The sequence below is a fragment of the Vicia villosa genome, linkage group LG4, assembly GCF_029867415.1.
Source record: "Vicia villosa cultivar HV-30 ecotype Madison, WI linkage group LG4, Vvil1.0, whole genome shotgun sequence".
Lineage (NCBI taxonomy): Eukaryota > Viridiplantae > Streptophyta > Magnoliopsida > Fabales > Fabaceae > Vicia > Vicia villosa.
Genome location: NC_081183.1, coordinates 164,692,653 through 164,709,906, shown reverse-complemented (window position 1 = coordinate 164,709,906; position 17,254 = coordinate 164,692,653). Strand labels below are relative to the sequence as shown.

At 30.5% G+C, this 17,254-nt stretch overlaps 1 protein-coding gene across 1 annotated transcript; it reads left to right on the top strand.

Moving 5' to 3' along the window:
• The first annotated feature begins 6,230 nt into the window (after positions 1-6,230).
• Positions 6,231-7,990, top strand: LOC131598239 (amino acid permease 3-like). Its single transcript, XM_058870858.1, has 5 exons — positions 6,231-6,292; positions 6,390-6,512; positions 6,599-6,819; positions 6,922-7,052; positions 7,358-7,990. Exons 1-5 carry the CDS (start codon positions 6,231-6,233, stop codon positions 7,988-7,990), a joined length of 1,170 nt encoding a protein of 389 aa, XP_058726841.1.
• Positions 7,991-17,254: the final 9,264 nt, after the last annotated feature.

Here is a 17,254-nt window from a genome sequence, read left to right as displayed (position 1 = left end):
CTGATACCACAATGTAACACCCTTTTTTTTTTTTTAAAAAAAACAAGAGCAAGTATATATATTTTTAAAACAACGGTGTATGCTAAATTAAATTGGAAGCCGACTCTAACATATTTGAAGGAACTACTGCACATAATTTTAAAAGCATTGACAATCGTTTTTAAAACTGAATAGTACTATATGCATCGGTAGTGCTCCTCAAGGAAGCAAAGTGTATATACCTGAATATTACAAATCCCCAAAATAAAGCACCTAGTTCATGACATCTAAACATAAGTGTCTCATGGACTTAGGGCATACTACAGCCTAAACATAATATGAGCTGCTCACTAGAAGTATAATAATATCAAATACAGTCATCCAAAAAAGTACCGAAATAACTACGGCTAAACATCATCTACGTCAGAGTAGTCAAGTCATGGTGAGCCTATACAATACCGCTGGAACTAGAGGGGACAAACACAGGGGGTGCTCGCCACAAACCAGGCAAGAGCTCTCGGAAGGGGCCCGAACCCGGGATGCCGCCTTGTACACCTTTGTACTAGTATCATCACCTGACTCAGTGGTGACTAAATCAATCCACATGGTCGGGGTGACCGAGGGAGCTGGAATCTCATAGCAACTGTCCTCTCCTAAAGAGACTCCAGAAGGAGATACCATGTGAGGTACCTCTGGACCTCCTGAAGGTCCTAGTCCTGCAGCAGTAGCTGTCCTATGCATCGCCTCCTCCAATGTCTCCACCGGTACCGAAGGTCCACCTACCTCAAATCCTCCCTGAGTGGTGGTTCCCAAACCACCAAATGGTGCAGTACTCCTTACCGAACTCGTCTGCGTCCCAGACTGAGGGTCTACTGGGGTATACCATGGAGCACCCAAGATATGAATAGGAACAGGAAAAGGAGGTATCTGCCAGACTGTACTCTGGTGTACCTGAAGACCGTCAAGATAAGTAGTGATAATAACCTGCCCATGATAGTATGTTGTGCCTGCAGCTGGGTCTAAACTCCAAGCACTAAGCTGGTCCCTATCAGTAAAATCCCACGTCGTCCATGTCACCATCTCTAGTGGTGGCATCGGGTAATGTTCCATGGTTTGGGTGGTCGTTAGCCACAACAAAATAATAGTAGAGGGTCACAATCTAAAAATAGCATATACGAAAGAATACACACATGCAAATAATACATGATATACAATAGTCACAATATTTATTTTGGTATCAGAGCGAGTGTATTTTTTTTTTCAAAATTAATCCCTTACAAAATATGGACCACTGTCCTTTTAGGAATAATAAAAATGATAAATCAGAGTACGAGCTTTTCGGTCTAAGTCTTTTCCATAAATAGGCCCAGCACAATGCCCAAGGTCATAAAATATTTGACCACTTGACTATAATTGCGTACAGAGTATTTGACAACAAGTAAAGGTCAAAACCACACACACAAATTAAGCATTCAGCTTTAACAACAAACTTCCCAAAAAAACACGGACAACACTCTGAAACAAAAACCTAAGCTGATCATGAACTCCTAGACAAAGACATTCACATCTTGCAAGTCTTCACGACACCAGGATACCTTAACTATCCCCAATTGCTAACAGCCTGGGTGGTCGTTAGCCACAACATAATAATAGTAGAGGGTCACAATCTAAAAATAGCATACATGAAGGAATAGACATATACAAGTACAACATGATGGATGTAACCACATGATATGTGTAACAACAAGAAAGATATAACCATACGATAGATATAACCACCATGACAGATATAACAACATGATATGTATAACCAATTCAACATTTATTTCCACACATAGAGCAATGCACACATATCCTAAATGCAGACCTATATGAGTGGTGATCGCCCATCTAGTCGGGTTCCATGGTTATCCATGGGCTCTTAATTGCTTAGCTCACTTGTTTTGAATCATTTGTCTTGCCTTGAAATCCTTTTGTGTGGTTTTAAAATACCTTTGTAAATTGGCTTTGTAATGATCCTAGTGCGGATGTATACAAAGTGTTTTATCTTTCGAAAGATGTTTTGAAAAAAGAGCTTTAACTTCGTAATGATCCTTGTTTGGATATATACCAAGTATTGTCTTTTTTGAAAGTTTTATTTTGAAAAAAACAATGATATATGAGACATTTGTTGTTTTGATTTGAGCAAGCAATTAGGAGATCTACCCTAAGTTTATAAGGTCCTTTCCTATTTCTTTTAGAAAATTCTCCTTTTACCGGATGTAAACAAAAGTTTGGATTTGCATTTTGAAACAGTAGAATTTGATTTTGAAAAGAGTAACAGAGGGATTACCCTAAGAGGTGCAAGTGTGATTGTGTTTTTGATTCAGATATTTTTATCTTTGAAGTTAGTGACCTAACTCTTCAGTTTTTATCTTTGACATACACGCAGTTTTATATGTACAGAAATTAAAATGCGGGAATGTAAAATGCGGAAAGTAAATCTACGCTATTACATCGATTGTGCGGGAAATGTAAACTACGCTATTTACATGATTTTGACAATCTATACATTTTATCTAGGAATTTAAATTGCAATAAGATAAACGAAATATTTTTGGATTTTTTGTATGGTTAATTTTAATTGGAATTAATGCATAATTAATTTAATTAAAATGAGAAGGAAGGTAGAAATAAAATTTAAACCTAAAAATTAAGTCTAAAATATATTCATATTGCTTATTAATTAATTTTAAAATAAAACTAATTTTTTATTTTTGGGATTTTTGAAATTTGTTTTTGAAATTATTAAGTTAATTAACATATAATTATGCAAATAATCATACAAATAATTAAAACTTAAAGAGAAAAATATTCTAAATATGTACAAAATTAGTCCATAATATATAAACTAAATTTAATAAAAAGAACAAATTTTTTCTGATTTTTTGATTGGTTGAAATAATTAAAAAGCAAATATATAAATATATACTAATTAATTAAACAAAATATTTTAATTATTAAGAAAAATAAAATATTTTTGTGTCAAAAAATAATAGATTATTTTATAAACCTAAAAATATGCCATTAGTTTTGTCTAATTTTGCCTCTGGCGAAAAATCCCAAATTTTGGCTTAAGAACCCTAAAATGGTATATTCTACAAACGGCCATTAAAACTCAATTAGAGCTCCAGAAACGGCCAGAGCACCAATCTAAACACAAATATATGTCTACATCTTATTAAACATGCATGAATGATCAGATACGAGTTGATTTTTGTTTGAACAAACTGTGGCTTGTGTAGCTCGATTTGTGAGGTTTTGATGCTTAGAATTTATTTGGATATGTTCAATGAAGTTCAGAGATGATGTTTGAATACTTGATTTGGATTGAAACTAGCTGAAATTTAAAATTCGAATTCTAAATTTTTTTCAAAATTACAAGTTGTTACAAGAGTGATATATGCATAGTATTGGTTCTGAACTTGTGTGTGTTGTGATAAACAGTACTTGGTGTTTGTGTAAGAATAAATTCAGCAGCGAACCAAAATACCGTATAAGAAAAATTCTAAAAACTGAGTATTCATAAAATCAGGATATTTGTGAAATAAATCCAAGATTATATGAAACTCCCAATTTTAGACAGAAGTCTGTGGTCTTCTTTTTTTGAAAAAGATGCGGGCAAATTTTGGGGTATAACACCATCTTTTGAAACTTTTGGTTGATTTTCTTGATTAAACATGATCAAATGGTTCCTTTAATCAAATTTTCATAATCCTTGACCTTGAAAGTCCATGTTTGACCAAAAATTCCAAAATTCAAAGTTGATTCTTGGACAGATGACTTATACCAATTGAATTGCAATCTTTTCAAAATCAATGAATCAAGCTCCTCTAGCCAATAGAATCACATGAGTGGGCTATAATGAATTACTTGAGGTCCTTGAATCATGTTTGGAGCCAAAAGATTGTGCCTTGACCAAAAGCCAACTCTTCCAATGAACTAGGTCAAAACCCTAATTTGTGTAACAGATGAATTTGAATGTTGATGATCTTGAATTAAAGCACACTTGAGCTTGAATATTGATGAGAGAAATCACTTGATCATTTGAGAAGCTCGAGTACCTTTGAGAGTCGTAAAACCCTGATTGCTTGAACTCCTTGATCCAACACACATACCTTGTGGAAGAAGTAAACAAGCAAACACATCTCTTGTATCTTGAGGTTAGTGATGATGCGTGAATGATCTTTATATGAGATGAATGATGATGATGATGATGATCAAATTCTTTTAGATTCTATGCAAATAAAGTGGGATCTTAGAGTAAAAAATTTGGGTATGACAAGTTATCTCACTTACAAAGTGTTCAATCTATGCGAGACTTGTTCCTCATACTTGATTCTCAATAGATATAATAGAAAATATAGAAAACATATAGCGAAACTGATACTGCTTTAGCACTTTTATTGTTTCCGTTTTGCCTTTTTTAAATACAAGATCCCAACAATCGTCATTGTACCCTATGTGTTTTTTTAATTAATACAAATTTGTTTATTCAAAAAAAAAAAAATCAGACACAAGATAATGTTTTGTGATTAAAAAATTATTCAAAATTAAGATTTTTTTTAGCAAACTTAGTAAAAATAAGAGACAACTATAAAATAACATCAACTATAGTTGTTTTAAACTTCATTCATTGTGTCCTCTAAAACTTTAGTGAGAAAAAAAACAACTTTAGTAAAAAATACATGTTAAGCAAAAAATGAGTAATTATAATTTACAAATTCCATTTAATTAAATATACTAATTATAAATTCTACGCGTGATTTTTGTTTAGTGTAATGAATTTTTAAATAAACCATTAAATTGTACAAATGTAAACACATAACAAGAATTTGTTAAAATTTATATTTTATGCAGTATGGTCAATATAAAAATGGACTTCCTCCTTTTTTTTTTTAATTGCCATATTTTAACTTTTTACACCTTGCAAAAAAATTAAATAAGATTATTATTATTTAAGCTATAATTTTTTTTGTCTATAATATTTTTAAGTTTTAATTATTTTAATATATTTTTTTCTCTTCCATAATAATTAATTAGGAAAACTATAATAATTACTACATTGATATTCGAAAATAACAATTAAATTGAAAAAAAAGTGACATTTATAAAATAATAGAGGGAGTAAAATGCTATATTACAATATCTGGAAATTTTGTGAGAAGATGTCAATTGTGTTGGCAATTGTAGCACGAATGTCTGAGGTAAGTCGATAGGCACCTTAGGAATAGGGATGTCTTGGGAACATGTAAATATTCTACTGTATCATTCTTACTTGTCTTGGGAACATGTCAATATTGTGTTGTATCATTCTTAATTGTTTTGGGAACATTATCGTTTTTGAGGAAGTACAACGCAACATTGTTAAATTATATTTCTTCCGTTTTTTATTATAAGTCGTTTTGGAAAAAAAATTGTATTTAAATATAAGTGGCTTTCCAGTTTCAATTAATAATTAATGCTATTTTTCCTATTATATCCTTAAATATTTATTATTCCCTCTTCTTTCAATTATATAAATTTATCTTTCATATATCATTAATGAGGATAATTTTGTAAGAACCTTCGTAATTTTTCATTCTTATACAAAAATTATTATTTTTCATAAATTGTGTGAAAAATCTAAAACGACTTATAATAAAAAACAGAGGGAGAAATAAAATTAGAATTCATAAAATATTTGTCAATTTAAATTATAATTAAATAAGAATTTTTATTTATTTTGTCATAATTAAACAATCACTAACTAATATATAATTTCTAAAAATTTGAGATGACTCTACTTAAAAATAAAAATCTTAGAGAAAAATTGAGAAGCTATTGTGTATGGTCAATATAAAAATGAAAAATGTTACTACAATATCGGTCAATTGTGAGGTACAGGTAAAGATGTCAATTGTGTTGGCAATCGTAGCATGTATGTCTGAGGTAAGAGAGTAGGCACCTTAATGATAGGAAAATCTGAGGTAATAGGAATATGTCAATATTGTGTTGTGGCAATCTTAGTTGCCTTAGGACTAGGAACCTTAGAGCGAAATTGAGAAGTCACTGCGTATATAAATATGTTAAAAGAGAAGTTGCAAAAGTGCACCTTTAGTTCATTCTCACTTGTAAAAAACAAATTAAATTCTATCTCAAAGTAATTTTTTTTTCAAAAGTCACTCATCCAATTTTTTTATGGAAAAAAAAATTATTTTATTTTCAATAGGATGGATCATGCTATCCTCCTCTTGGGTTATGCTCTCAATCCCTTGGGCCTTTTCCCAACTAGGTTGGTTTTTTGGGTTATTAACGCTGATAATATTTTCATGTGTTACTTGTTATACTCATCGGCTTTTGCTTATTTCCTGTTCGGATAAAAATCAAAGTTACAATGACGCTGTTAAGGAACATCTTGGCGGCACAAAATTAAAACTTTATAATGTTCTGAAACATGCCAATGGATTTGGCGCTAGCATTGGAATGATTTTTACTTCTACAACAACAATAAGGTAAATTTATATAATAATAAAATAGTATCTAATTTAAATATTTGTTTATATAATTTAATTGCTAATTTTTTTAATTTAATTAACAGGTTAATTGCTAGGTATAATTGTTTACTTAGAATGGAAGCCAATGAGAATGAAGCCTGTCATATGGATGTGATGTTTTACATGGTTATATTTTGTTTCATTGAAATATTGCTTTCCCAAATTCCTGATTTTGAAATGCGTTGGTACTTCTCAATATTCGGGGCTAGTATGTCTTTCACGTATTCCGTAATTGCTCTATTTTTTGGTGTGAAGACCATTGTGGGTATGTATTGCTTTAGTGTGAGAAATATATATTTTTTTTTTTTGCAAATTTATATCATTTAAGTACCTACACTAATTTTGATTTGAAATGGACGTATTATAGAAAACAAAGTAATTAAAGGAAATCTTACTGGAACAAATCTTCCAATGCCCCAAAAATTATGGACAATCTTCACAGCAGTGGGTAATATTGCGTTCGGATATTCCTACTTTCTCCTACCTTTAGAATTTAAGGTAATTTTTATTGCTATTGTTCTTTCTTTTTTTTTTTTTTATCTCATTTTCTTTGTCTTCTTCTATGTTTGATTCTTTATTTATGTTACACTGGAAGGATTTTTTTTTCTATAAAATCTCACTTCTTAGAGCTATTAAAATAAAAAAATTATTTATATTTTCATGTGTCTCTGCACTAAAAAAACGGATATATATATATATATATATATATATATATATATATATATATATATATATATATATATATAGTATTTTTTAAATTAAAGTCTGAGACTTAAATATTTTTTTATGTTATTGTGATACAGGAGAAAATTGCATTGCCTTGGTCGTATTCAAAAACAGTGAATATTGCTGCTTTGATTTGTGTAATAGTAGCCAGCGTGTTTTATATCTTAACTGGTTCTATCGGATACGCTGCTTTTGGAGACAATAGCCCTGCAAATCTCTTAACTGAATTCGATTTCAGTTTTGATAGGCATTCTTGGCTACTCAATGTAGCTAATTTTGCAATTATTGTCCATTTAGCGGGGTCTTATCAAGTTTTCTCAGATCCGATCTACTTATTTGTGGAAGGAATTGCTATTAGAAAATTTCCTAGCAGTGATTTCATAAACAAGGAAATTCAAATACATGACAGGTTCACTCTAATAAAAATCAACCTCTTCAGGTTGGTGTGGAGGTCTTCATTTGTAGTCATAACAATGATTATATCCGTTTTTCTACCATTCTTGGATGGGATTATTGGATTAATTGGAGCGTTTGGCTTCTTCCCTCTAACGGTGTATTTCCCCATGGAAGTATACCTTGCTCACAACAGAATATCAGAGTGGAATAAAAAACGGATTTCTCTCTGTATCATTAGTGTTACTTGTTTAATAGTTTCTATTGCTGCTGCAGGTGCTTCGTTTGATATTGTTATGTCTAATTTGTTAGAATAGAGAAAAAGAAAGCTGAAATTAAAAATTGTAAGGTTGAAATACATTAACAGTATTCCAAAGTCGATCAACTAGCTTCTTCTCTTTTAATTTAATACTTAATTGATTTGTTGAGAATTTCGATTTTTGTGTTTATATAATTAATTTCTATAATATATCAATGCTCAAATTTATAAAGATAATATATGATATGAAAAACGTAGATAGATTTTAATTAAATATGAATAATAATAACTTTTAAAACAAAGTGATAATCAGTCATAATATATATTTTGAATGGTAAATATTGATTATACTATTATTTCCTGTAATTTATATTTAGTATTTTCATTTTGTTAAATTTTGATGATTTGAAAGACTTTTTGATAGAATTATTTTCAAATATTGTTTGTAAGTAATATTAGGATTTTTTTTATTTGGAGAATTTTATAATTAACAATGATGATATAAGTTACATAAAATTTTAATAAATATCCATTATATTATTATTACATAGTTTTTAAATTACAAATCAAATATGAAATATATAATAATTTGTAATAAATATAATTTTCAAAATAAAATGACAGTTATACTATGTTATTAATGAATAAAGTCAAGAAATAGAATTTGTTGGCTTACAAAAATATCTTAGATAAATTCAAATTCATATTTCTGATATGACCATATACAAAATTATTAAATATTAATTAAATATTTATTTAATTATTGTAAAACTAATAGATATGTAATGAATAATAATTAAATAAATATTTGCATTGAAATGTTAATTAGATTTTTTTTAGTACTAAAGACAATAAACAGGATTTTTCTTTAAAAAAAAAAACAAAAGAAGTATAAATTCATATTTGTGAAAAAATAAATAATGAATATATACTAAATATAATTTTAATTGTTAAGGAGAGAAATGTAAAGCTGTTTTCTGAATTTATTTAGAATGATAATGGAAAGAAATAATGAATATAAGTTAAATAAATGAAGTTTGTACAAAGAAATTCCTCATGATTTAGATGATAGAGTTAGTGAAATGTTTATTGAATAAGGAAGGTATACCACAAAGTTTAATCAAATATTATTGAAGAAACTATACATGTAATTAAAAAAATATATTCCTTGCAGAGTTTCTCGTAGTAAGACTATATGGAGAACAATTTTTCTATGAAACAACAAATAATTCATATACTCCTTTTGATGTGTTCGATGAGATGCTAGGTAACAATTGATATTATATATATGGAGATCAATTCTTTTTTACGAAGAAGCAAATAATTCATATGTTCCTTTGGTATGTTATGTTGATGGATTTACGAAGAAGCAAATAATTCATATGATCTATCAAAAAAATAATAATTCATATGTTCCTTTGGTATGTTATGTTGGTGGAGGGTATCGGGTGAATATACCATTCATATAAAAACTGTTTTCAAAAACAATTTCTTTTATAAAATCAGAGTTTTACAAACAAATGTATAAATTAACTATGTTGCACCTCAAAATTTACTCTCTCATTTTAACTTTAAAGAGGTTTGAACCATACTCATTTGCATACCTCAATAGGTCATGATTAATGCATTCATACATATCATTGAACTTCTAATTGCCGAAAGAATCAAGATCTTATAGTGTGAGCTCCACGTTCATGGAGAATGATATTATACTTAACTAAGCAAAGATTGATCATCTCTCCATCATAAAATTCTCTATATCAAGCTAAGTCACAAGTCTATCCATTTCTTCTTCCTCAAAAAGCTTCAAGAGAAGGGATTCATCTGAGCCTCAGTGGAGGATTTGTCTTAGCAAAAATGCATGATTGAGTCTCAATGTTTCAAGATATTCTCTTCACACTCCTCAAGAAGCTAGGGTTTCAACATAATGGCATCCATGACCATTAATTCAAAGATTGAATGAAGGATTCAACTCATCAGGCCCAAATTAGGGTTTTGGTCAAAATCAGTTGTGGGTTGACTTTTTGACCAAAACAAAAATTTCATGATTCATGATATGAGATAAGGTGTCACTAAATATATCATTGGATATTTCAAAAGTCTCAAAGATTGCAAAATGGAAAAAGTAAAAATTAGATTCATCTACTCAAAGTTTATCTGGTACACAAAGTCAAAGTTTAATTTTTTGAGAAATTTGGTCAACTATGAGCATGTCATGTCTATTTCCATCATTATATGAGATTTGATCAAGATATATCAAGAGAAATCAAGAAAATCAAGAAAATCATAAATTCGGTAAAATTAGGGTTTTGTGAAAATTATAAGTACCGAAATTCCATCGCCATATGCATGACTCGCAAGATCCATATTTCACTCATCATTGACCAAAATGTGCAAACTAAGGCCTGAAAGAAAGATCTTGCATCACTCTACATTATTACAGAAGGATGAACACCAAAAGAATGCCTTGATTGAAAGATATTGAAGGAGAAACTCAAGAAGTCAAACTAGTTGAAATTAGCCAAATGATTGAAATTTTTCTAAGTGTTTAAGCTTAACAAGTGGCTGACTTTGGGCTTGATTATCTTGTTGATCAAGACATCAATTCAAGTTGTGATTAACATCAAACATGTGTATTTTCCCTCCCTCTTTAATTTGACATCAAGAACTCATGGGAAAGACTTAGCGGTGAGACTAAAGCCATGGGAAAAACTTAGCTCATTTGTTTTAAACAGAGTCGCCACCGCGCTTTATTGTTTCCAAAAGGAAAGGGAGAAAGAGCAAATAAAACCTATAGAAGTTTTTAAAATCAAAACTAATAAACTTATAAGAGATTTGGATACGGATGGTTTGTTATACAAGGGGAAGGTTTTAAGCACCCCTCATATCTATGGTATCCCATAGGAACCCCTTTGAAAATATTATTGTTTTTGTGTACATTTGTTTTGAAAAACATACGTGAGTTGGTTTAAATAGAGTGTGGGGATGGGAAAAGAAGTTTTTGAAAGTGAGCTCGATAAGACATCGCATCTTAGGCCTACATACCCCTTTTAAGAAAAGGAAAGTCAGAGCTTTTGTAGTTCCTCTTAAAAAAACTAAAAGGGACAAAATGGTCAAAATCTTTTTGGGTATTGAGCTTTAACAATACTCAAGGGGTTTTTAAAATGTTAAGCTTTAAAGATACTTAACAAGTTTAATAAAAGGGACCAAGCTTTAACAATACAAGGTCCAATGGTCCAAGAGTAGTTTCACCGGGAATAATTCTTCTCTTAGTACCAAGGTTTTAAAACAAATGGTTGGTTGAGCTTTAACAATACAAAACTAAGGGTTGAGTTTAAGAAGGTTGAGCTTTAACAATACAAAACCATTTTTAAATCAAGTGCAAAGCTTTAACAATACTAAGCACAAAGTAAAAGATATTTGGAAAAGAGTTTGAGTACCTTGATAATTTTAGTCAATATCATTCTCATTCCTTTCGATTTTTTACAACAACTTAAGCAATCAATAATGGATACCTCAAGTGTGTGTGTGTGTGTGTGTGTGTGATAACATGAGTCACAAAAAGACAAACAAGTGAGTATGATAGTCATCAATGATAATGGGCAAGGATGTTTATACCTTTGGATTAATTCATGTATGAATGAATATTACGGATGATGGATATGAATCTCATGCATGTGGGTTACTAAACAAAGTATATACAATGATATTACAATGAATAACAAGTCCAAAAATGCAAGGATAAAAATCAACAAGTATAGACAAAGGACGATGGTCAAGATAAACAAGTCACATTTAACATGGATAAAAGATAATGATCAAGGTAATCAAATCACATTTAACATGGATAAAAGATAATGATCAAGGTAATCAAATCACATTTAACATGGATAAACAAAGATCAAAATATTTTTGGATTACAGTTTGAAATTAGGGTTTTGAAATCACACTTAAACCTAATTGATTTTTTAATGGTTAAAATACCATGTTCTAAAATAGAATTGGTCTAAGGGTGCATGGTATAATAAAAGAGAAATGATCCTAACTCTAGAAAAACATTCACAAAAATACTCACAATTTATTTGAAGAAAACATTTAAAGAAAATGATTTTTTTAATATTTTTAAACACATAAAAAGACTTGTTTTTGATTAATTTTGTAATGATAAAATAATAAATATTTTTGGATTTTTAAATCATTGTATAAAAATAGACAATATAAATAAGTAACACAAAAAAGAACTAAACAGTTATCAAACTCTCTCCAACTTGAATCTTTGTTTGTCCTCAATCAAAGTAAAACAAAAGCAAGAGTTTCTATACCACCTTTCACATAATCAACCAAATTTTTCAATGAAGTACTTGAGGCACATGGATTTAGAAGTTGTACATTGTTGCACCCTAATTTTTTACCACTGAGATCCCACCATAGATTGAATATTAGGATCATCATTATCATCATTATCGTCATTATCATCATGCATTTATCATTTGCTAACCAAAAAATACAAAAAAAAATTGTTGTTTGTTGCTTGTGTCCTAAGACAGGGGACTGATCAAGAGAAAACTGAACAAATTAGGGTTTTGAGGCCCACAAAGGAGATCAAAATTCTTCTATGATTCAAAGGGTTATCCAATCAATATCAAGGCCCAAGGATAGGTCAATGCAAGATCAATCACCTTCAAGTTCATCAGAAGCTCCAATTAGGGTTTTTGACCTAATTTCTCTGGAGGGTTGACTTTTAATCAGGAGATGGTTCCAAGAATCAAAATATGATTCAAGTACATCCAAATTAAAATTGTATTCCATTCACATCATTCATTTGAATAGGAAAGCTTGATTCATTTAAAAATCACAAGAGGGTCATTCATTTGGAAAAAGTCAATTGTGCAAGTCAACCTTTGACTTTTGAAGAAAATAGTCAACCATGGACTTTTAAGGATCCAAATCATCATCATATGGATATTGAAGACATTTGATCAAAGAAAATTCAAAGAATTCATCAAGAATAAAAAAGTCAAACTAGGGTTTTTAAGTGTATTTTGACCTAGTTCATGGATCTCAAAATTTCACCTACACAACTCAAAAAACTCCCAACATGAAAGTTGTAGATCTTGGTAAAACAAACAACTTATCACATTGGAATTTTTTTCAAAAAGTAATTATTTATAAGTGATTTTGAGCAAACAAGGTTTATGTTCAAAAAACTTAGAAAATTTTCTAAGTGTTTTACCTAGTTTTTCCTCCACTTTATGGCCATTTTTCTCAATGATCCAAAAGAAGTTTGAGGAAACTTTCAACTACTCATTTTAAGTATGTAGCAAGGGTTTTCCAAAGATCTAAGTAGCATGAAAATCCATGGCTCCATTCATGAGATATGATTTTGTCAATATGGCACCATGAACACTTGAAATGAAGAAGTTTTATGAAGAAAGTGAAGAACAAAGACCAAAACCCTTGCAAATCTGAAAGAATCTCTCAATTACAACCATTTTAACTTGTTCAAATGGCCAAAATCAGATGATTTCACTTACTTTTGAGCTATGGACCAAGTGTTCTAAGCATTGTTCAAGTTTCATGCCATTTTTGGAACTAAAGTTCACACTTCCATTCTTGTAAAGATGCTTCATGCATAAAGTCTACTCTCCTTGAGCCTCTCCCATGTCTCCTCTGCAGAAAAAGCAATAAAAATCCAACAAGCAAGCCTCTAAGATTATATCAAGCATGCTTAAAGCATTGTACTCACCATGGGAACCATAACTTTCTCATTTCTTCACAAAGAAGCAACATGGTACAAGATCACATGTGACCTTGAAACTTCTGAGTTTTTCCCTCCCACAAACCCTAAATCTTGCCTATTAATAGAAGACATCACTCCCTTGATCACTTACACCAGAATTCTCCAAGTCCATAGTCACTTGAAATTCTCCATTTTCTCTTCTTTTCACCTTTAAAGTGAATTCTTGTTCTAAGAGTTCTGGGTGTCAAACAAGAGTTTGAACAACTTCTAAACATCAATTAGAAGCTATCCATAACTCTCTTAGCCTTTCAAACACTTCCAAACCAAAAATCACTTTTCAACCTCTATTAAAGACCTTTTTAAGCTCATAACTTGCCATTTTTCAAACCAAACACTTTCAAACCAAAACAACCATTCAAATAGCTTCTATTAATCATTTAGAAGCTATCCATAACTTCCAAACACTTTCCAAACACCTACAACCAGAAATCACTCTTCAAAATTCCATTAAAGTGAACCTTTGAACCAAACTTGCCAAAACAAAATCCACTCGTGCGTTTTGAGGCCTTTTGTGTTTGTTAGCTTCTAAACATCATATAGAAGCTAACCAAACATCTGTTTTGCATCTAGAACACCATTTTCATAGCACAATAACGATAACTTTTTCTCTTTCAAGTGGAAATCGAATTTTGAGTTGCAGGTACTTTCAAGACTTTTTGAGCATCCTAAAAGCTTCCCTGAGGTTAATAGAAGCTGTTTGGATCATTGAGGCATTCCTAGGTCCCTTGAATAGCTCTGCACAAAGCCATTTTCTGAGGTAAGGACCTTGAATTCATGCATACTTGTTTAAGCATCATTTTGATTGAAACTTGTTCCTATTCTGTTTAGAATCATGTAGGGATTAAAAGCCCTAAGGTTTTGGGGCTTGATCATGTTATCATAGCATTTAATTTAAAATTGAAATTTTAGGGTTCATTCGTTTTTTCCATAAATTCATCATGATCATTGACTGTTAGTTGTTGAGAGTTGTATGGTTGGATTCGTGAGCTTTTTTTTTATCAATTTAGAGTTTTAGTTTGTTAAAATTGGTTGAGTTTTAGCAAAGTTTGAAAATTATCCATTGTTGTATGTTTGAGTTTCTTCATGAGGAAGAAGATGATGTTGTTGTGTTTGAATATGAAAAATGGCGCGCAAGTTTAAAATATAATGAATTGTGTGTATTGCTTTGTGACTACATCGTACACAGCTCACTTGGTTCTCCTCTTGCCTCTAAAACGGGCGCCCTTGACCTCTATTGCGTGGGTTCAAACCCAACCTTTTGCACTTTTGTGAATTTATTTTGCATTTTCTCATTTAGAACCAAGTTTCACATATAATCAATTGAATTTCCCTTTCTTTCAACACAGCGCTAGTCTGATGGTGTTTGTTTTGTGTGGTGACCTAGGGTGCGTGGGTTCAAACCTTGGTAGCTACATTCCCTTTATTTTTTATCACTTGTTCCATTTAAGTTTTCTATTAAACTTAAAAAAATCATTAAAAATAGTAGATTAATTATTTTTAATCCCTTCTTTTTGGTATGTGTTATTTATTTAGTGTATTTCCACACCATGTTAAAAAATCACAAAAATATTTATTTTATCATCATTTAAAAATTAATCAAAAACAAGTCTTTTAATATATGAAAAATCAAAAAAAAAATCCTTTTTTGAATATTTCTCTAAGGTAACTTAGTATATTTTTGTCAATACTTGTTTAGGGTTAGGATAGAATGTCATTGACTTTCTCATGTACCCTTTGACCATTTCTCTTAAAGAAATTAGTATTTCACAATTAAAATTAATTAGGTTTAGGTATGTGTTTAAAACCCTAAAACCCTAATTTTAAAACCCTTGTGTTTAAAACCCTAACCAAAAAATTTGCAACATGTTGATCTTTGTCTATCCATGTTTATCTTTGTACATACTTGTTGATTTTAATCCATGTCTTGTGCTTAATTGTTAATCCTTATCTTTGTACATGTTGATTTTATATCCATGTGATTTGTACTTGTTGTTATTATTGTTTATCTAACCCAATGTTTAATCATCATATTAATAATTCATCATTCATACATAATTTGAATCCAAGGATTTAGATACATCCATCTCTTTCTTGTTAAACACTCACTTGTTTGTTCTTGTACATACATGAGGTATTTGTTGTTAATATTCTAAGCTTGATGTTTTATCCAAAGGATGGGAATGATGTTGACTAAATTGTCAAGGTACTTAAATTCTTTTCCAATCTCTTTTACTTTTGTGTTGAGTATTTTAAAACTTTTCACTTGTTTATGGTTTAGTATTGTTAAAGCTTAGCCAAAACCCTTTTGTTTTGAAACCTTGGTATTAAGAATAGAATTATTCCCGGTGAAACTATTCTTGATCCATTGATCTTGTTTTTAAACCTTGGTATTTAGAGATGAATTATTCTCTGTGAAACTTCTATTAACCCATTGATCTTGTATTTTAAAGCTTGATCCTTCTTTGATTTGTTTTAAATTGGTTAAGTATTTTAAAGCTTAACCCTTTAAAAATTATTAGGTATTTTAAAGCCTAATCCTCTTTTATTTGGTAAGTATTTTAAAGCTTAACCTTTTAAACCTATTAGGTATTTTAAAGACTAATCTTCTTTTAAATTTGTTAAGTATTTTAAAGCTTAACCATCTTTAAAAAACTTGTGAGTATTTTAACCCTCACACCCAAAAAGATTTTGGCCACTTTGGCCCCCTTTTTCCTTTTTTTTTAAAAAATGAGGAACTACAAAAGCTCTTACTTCCCTATTGCACCTAAGGGGTATGTGGGCCTAAGATGCGATATCTTATCGAGCTCACTTTCAAAACCTTTTCTTCCCATCCCCACCCTCTATTTCAAACACGTTTTTCTCATTGGATTTTCATAAAAAGGGGTTATTTATAAACAAAAGAAAATAACATGAAAACAAAGAGGTTCCCATGGAGTACCATGGATATGAGGGGTGCTTAAAACCTTCCCCTTGTATAACAAACCCTCCGTAGCCAGATCTCTGATAAGTTTATTAGTTTTGATTTTAAAAACTTTTGTGGGTTTTATTCGCTCTTTCACCCATTCCTTTTTGGAAACAATAAAGCACGGTGGCGGCTCTGATTAAAATGAGCTAAGTCTTCCCATGAATCTAGTCTCACCAATTTCCGCTACATACATGTTAGAACATAATTTGTTTCTAATCAAATTTTTAGTGTTTTGATGATAACAAGCAAATAAATTTTGTATAAGTAAACATGGTACTCTAATTATATGTTTCTGATTTCAGAAGATGATTCAATACAAGTACCATCAGAACTTGATGCGCAAAGATGAATAAATGCAAAGATACTCAAGTCTTAAGGCAACTTCTGATAAAGCACCAAACCGCTGCAAACATACTGATACAGAAGTTGTGTTCAAGACTAAACAAAATTTCATGAAGTCTGATTAAGAAAGAAAGATACCGTTAAAAACATAATCATTAGGAAGGCGGCTGCAACACTCAAAAAGCGCAACTCCCAAGGTTAATTGAAGAAGCTGT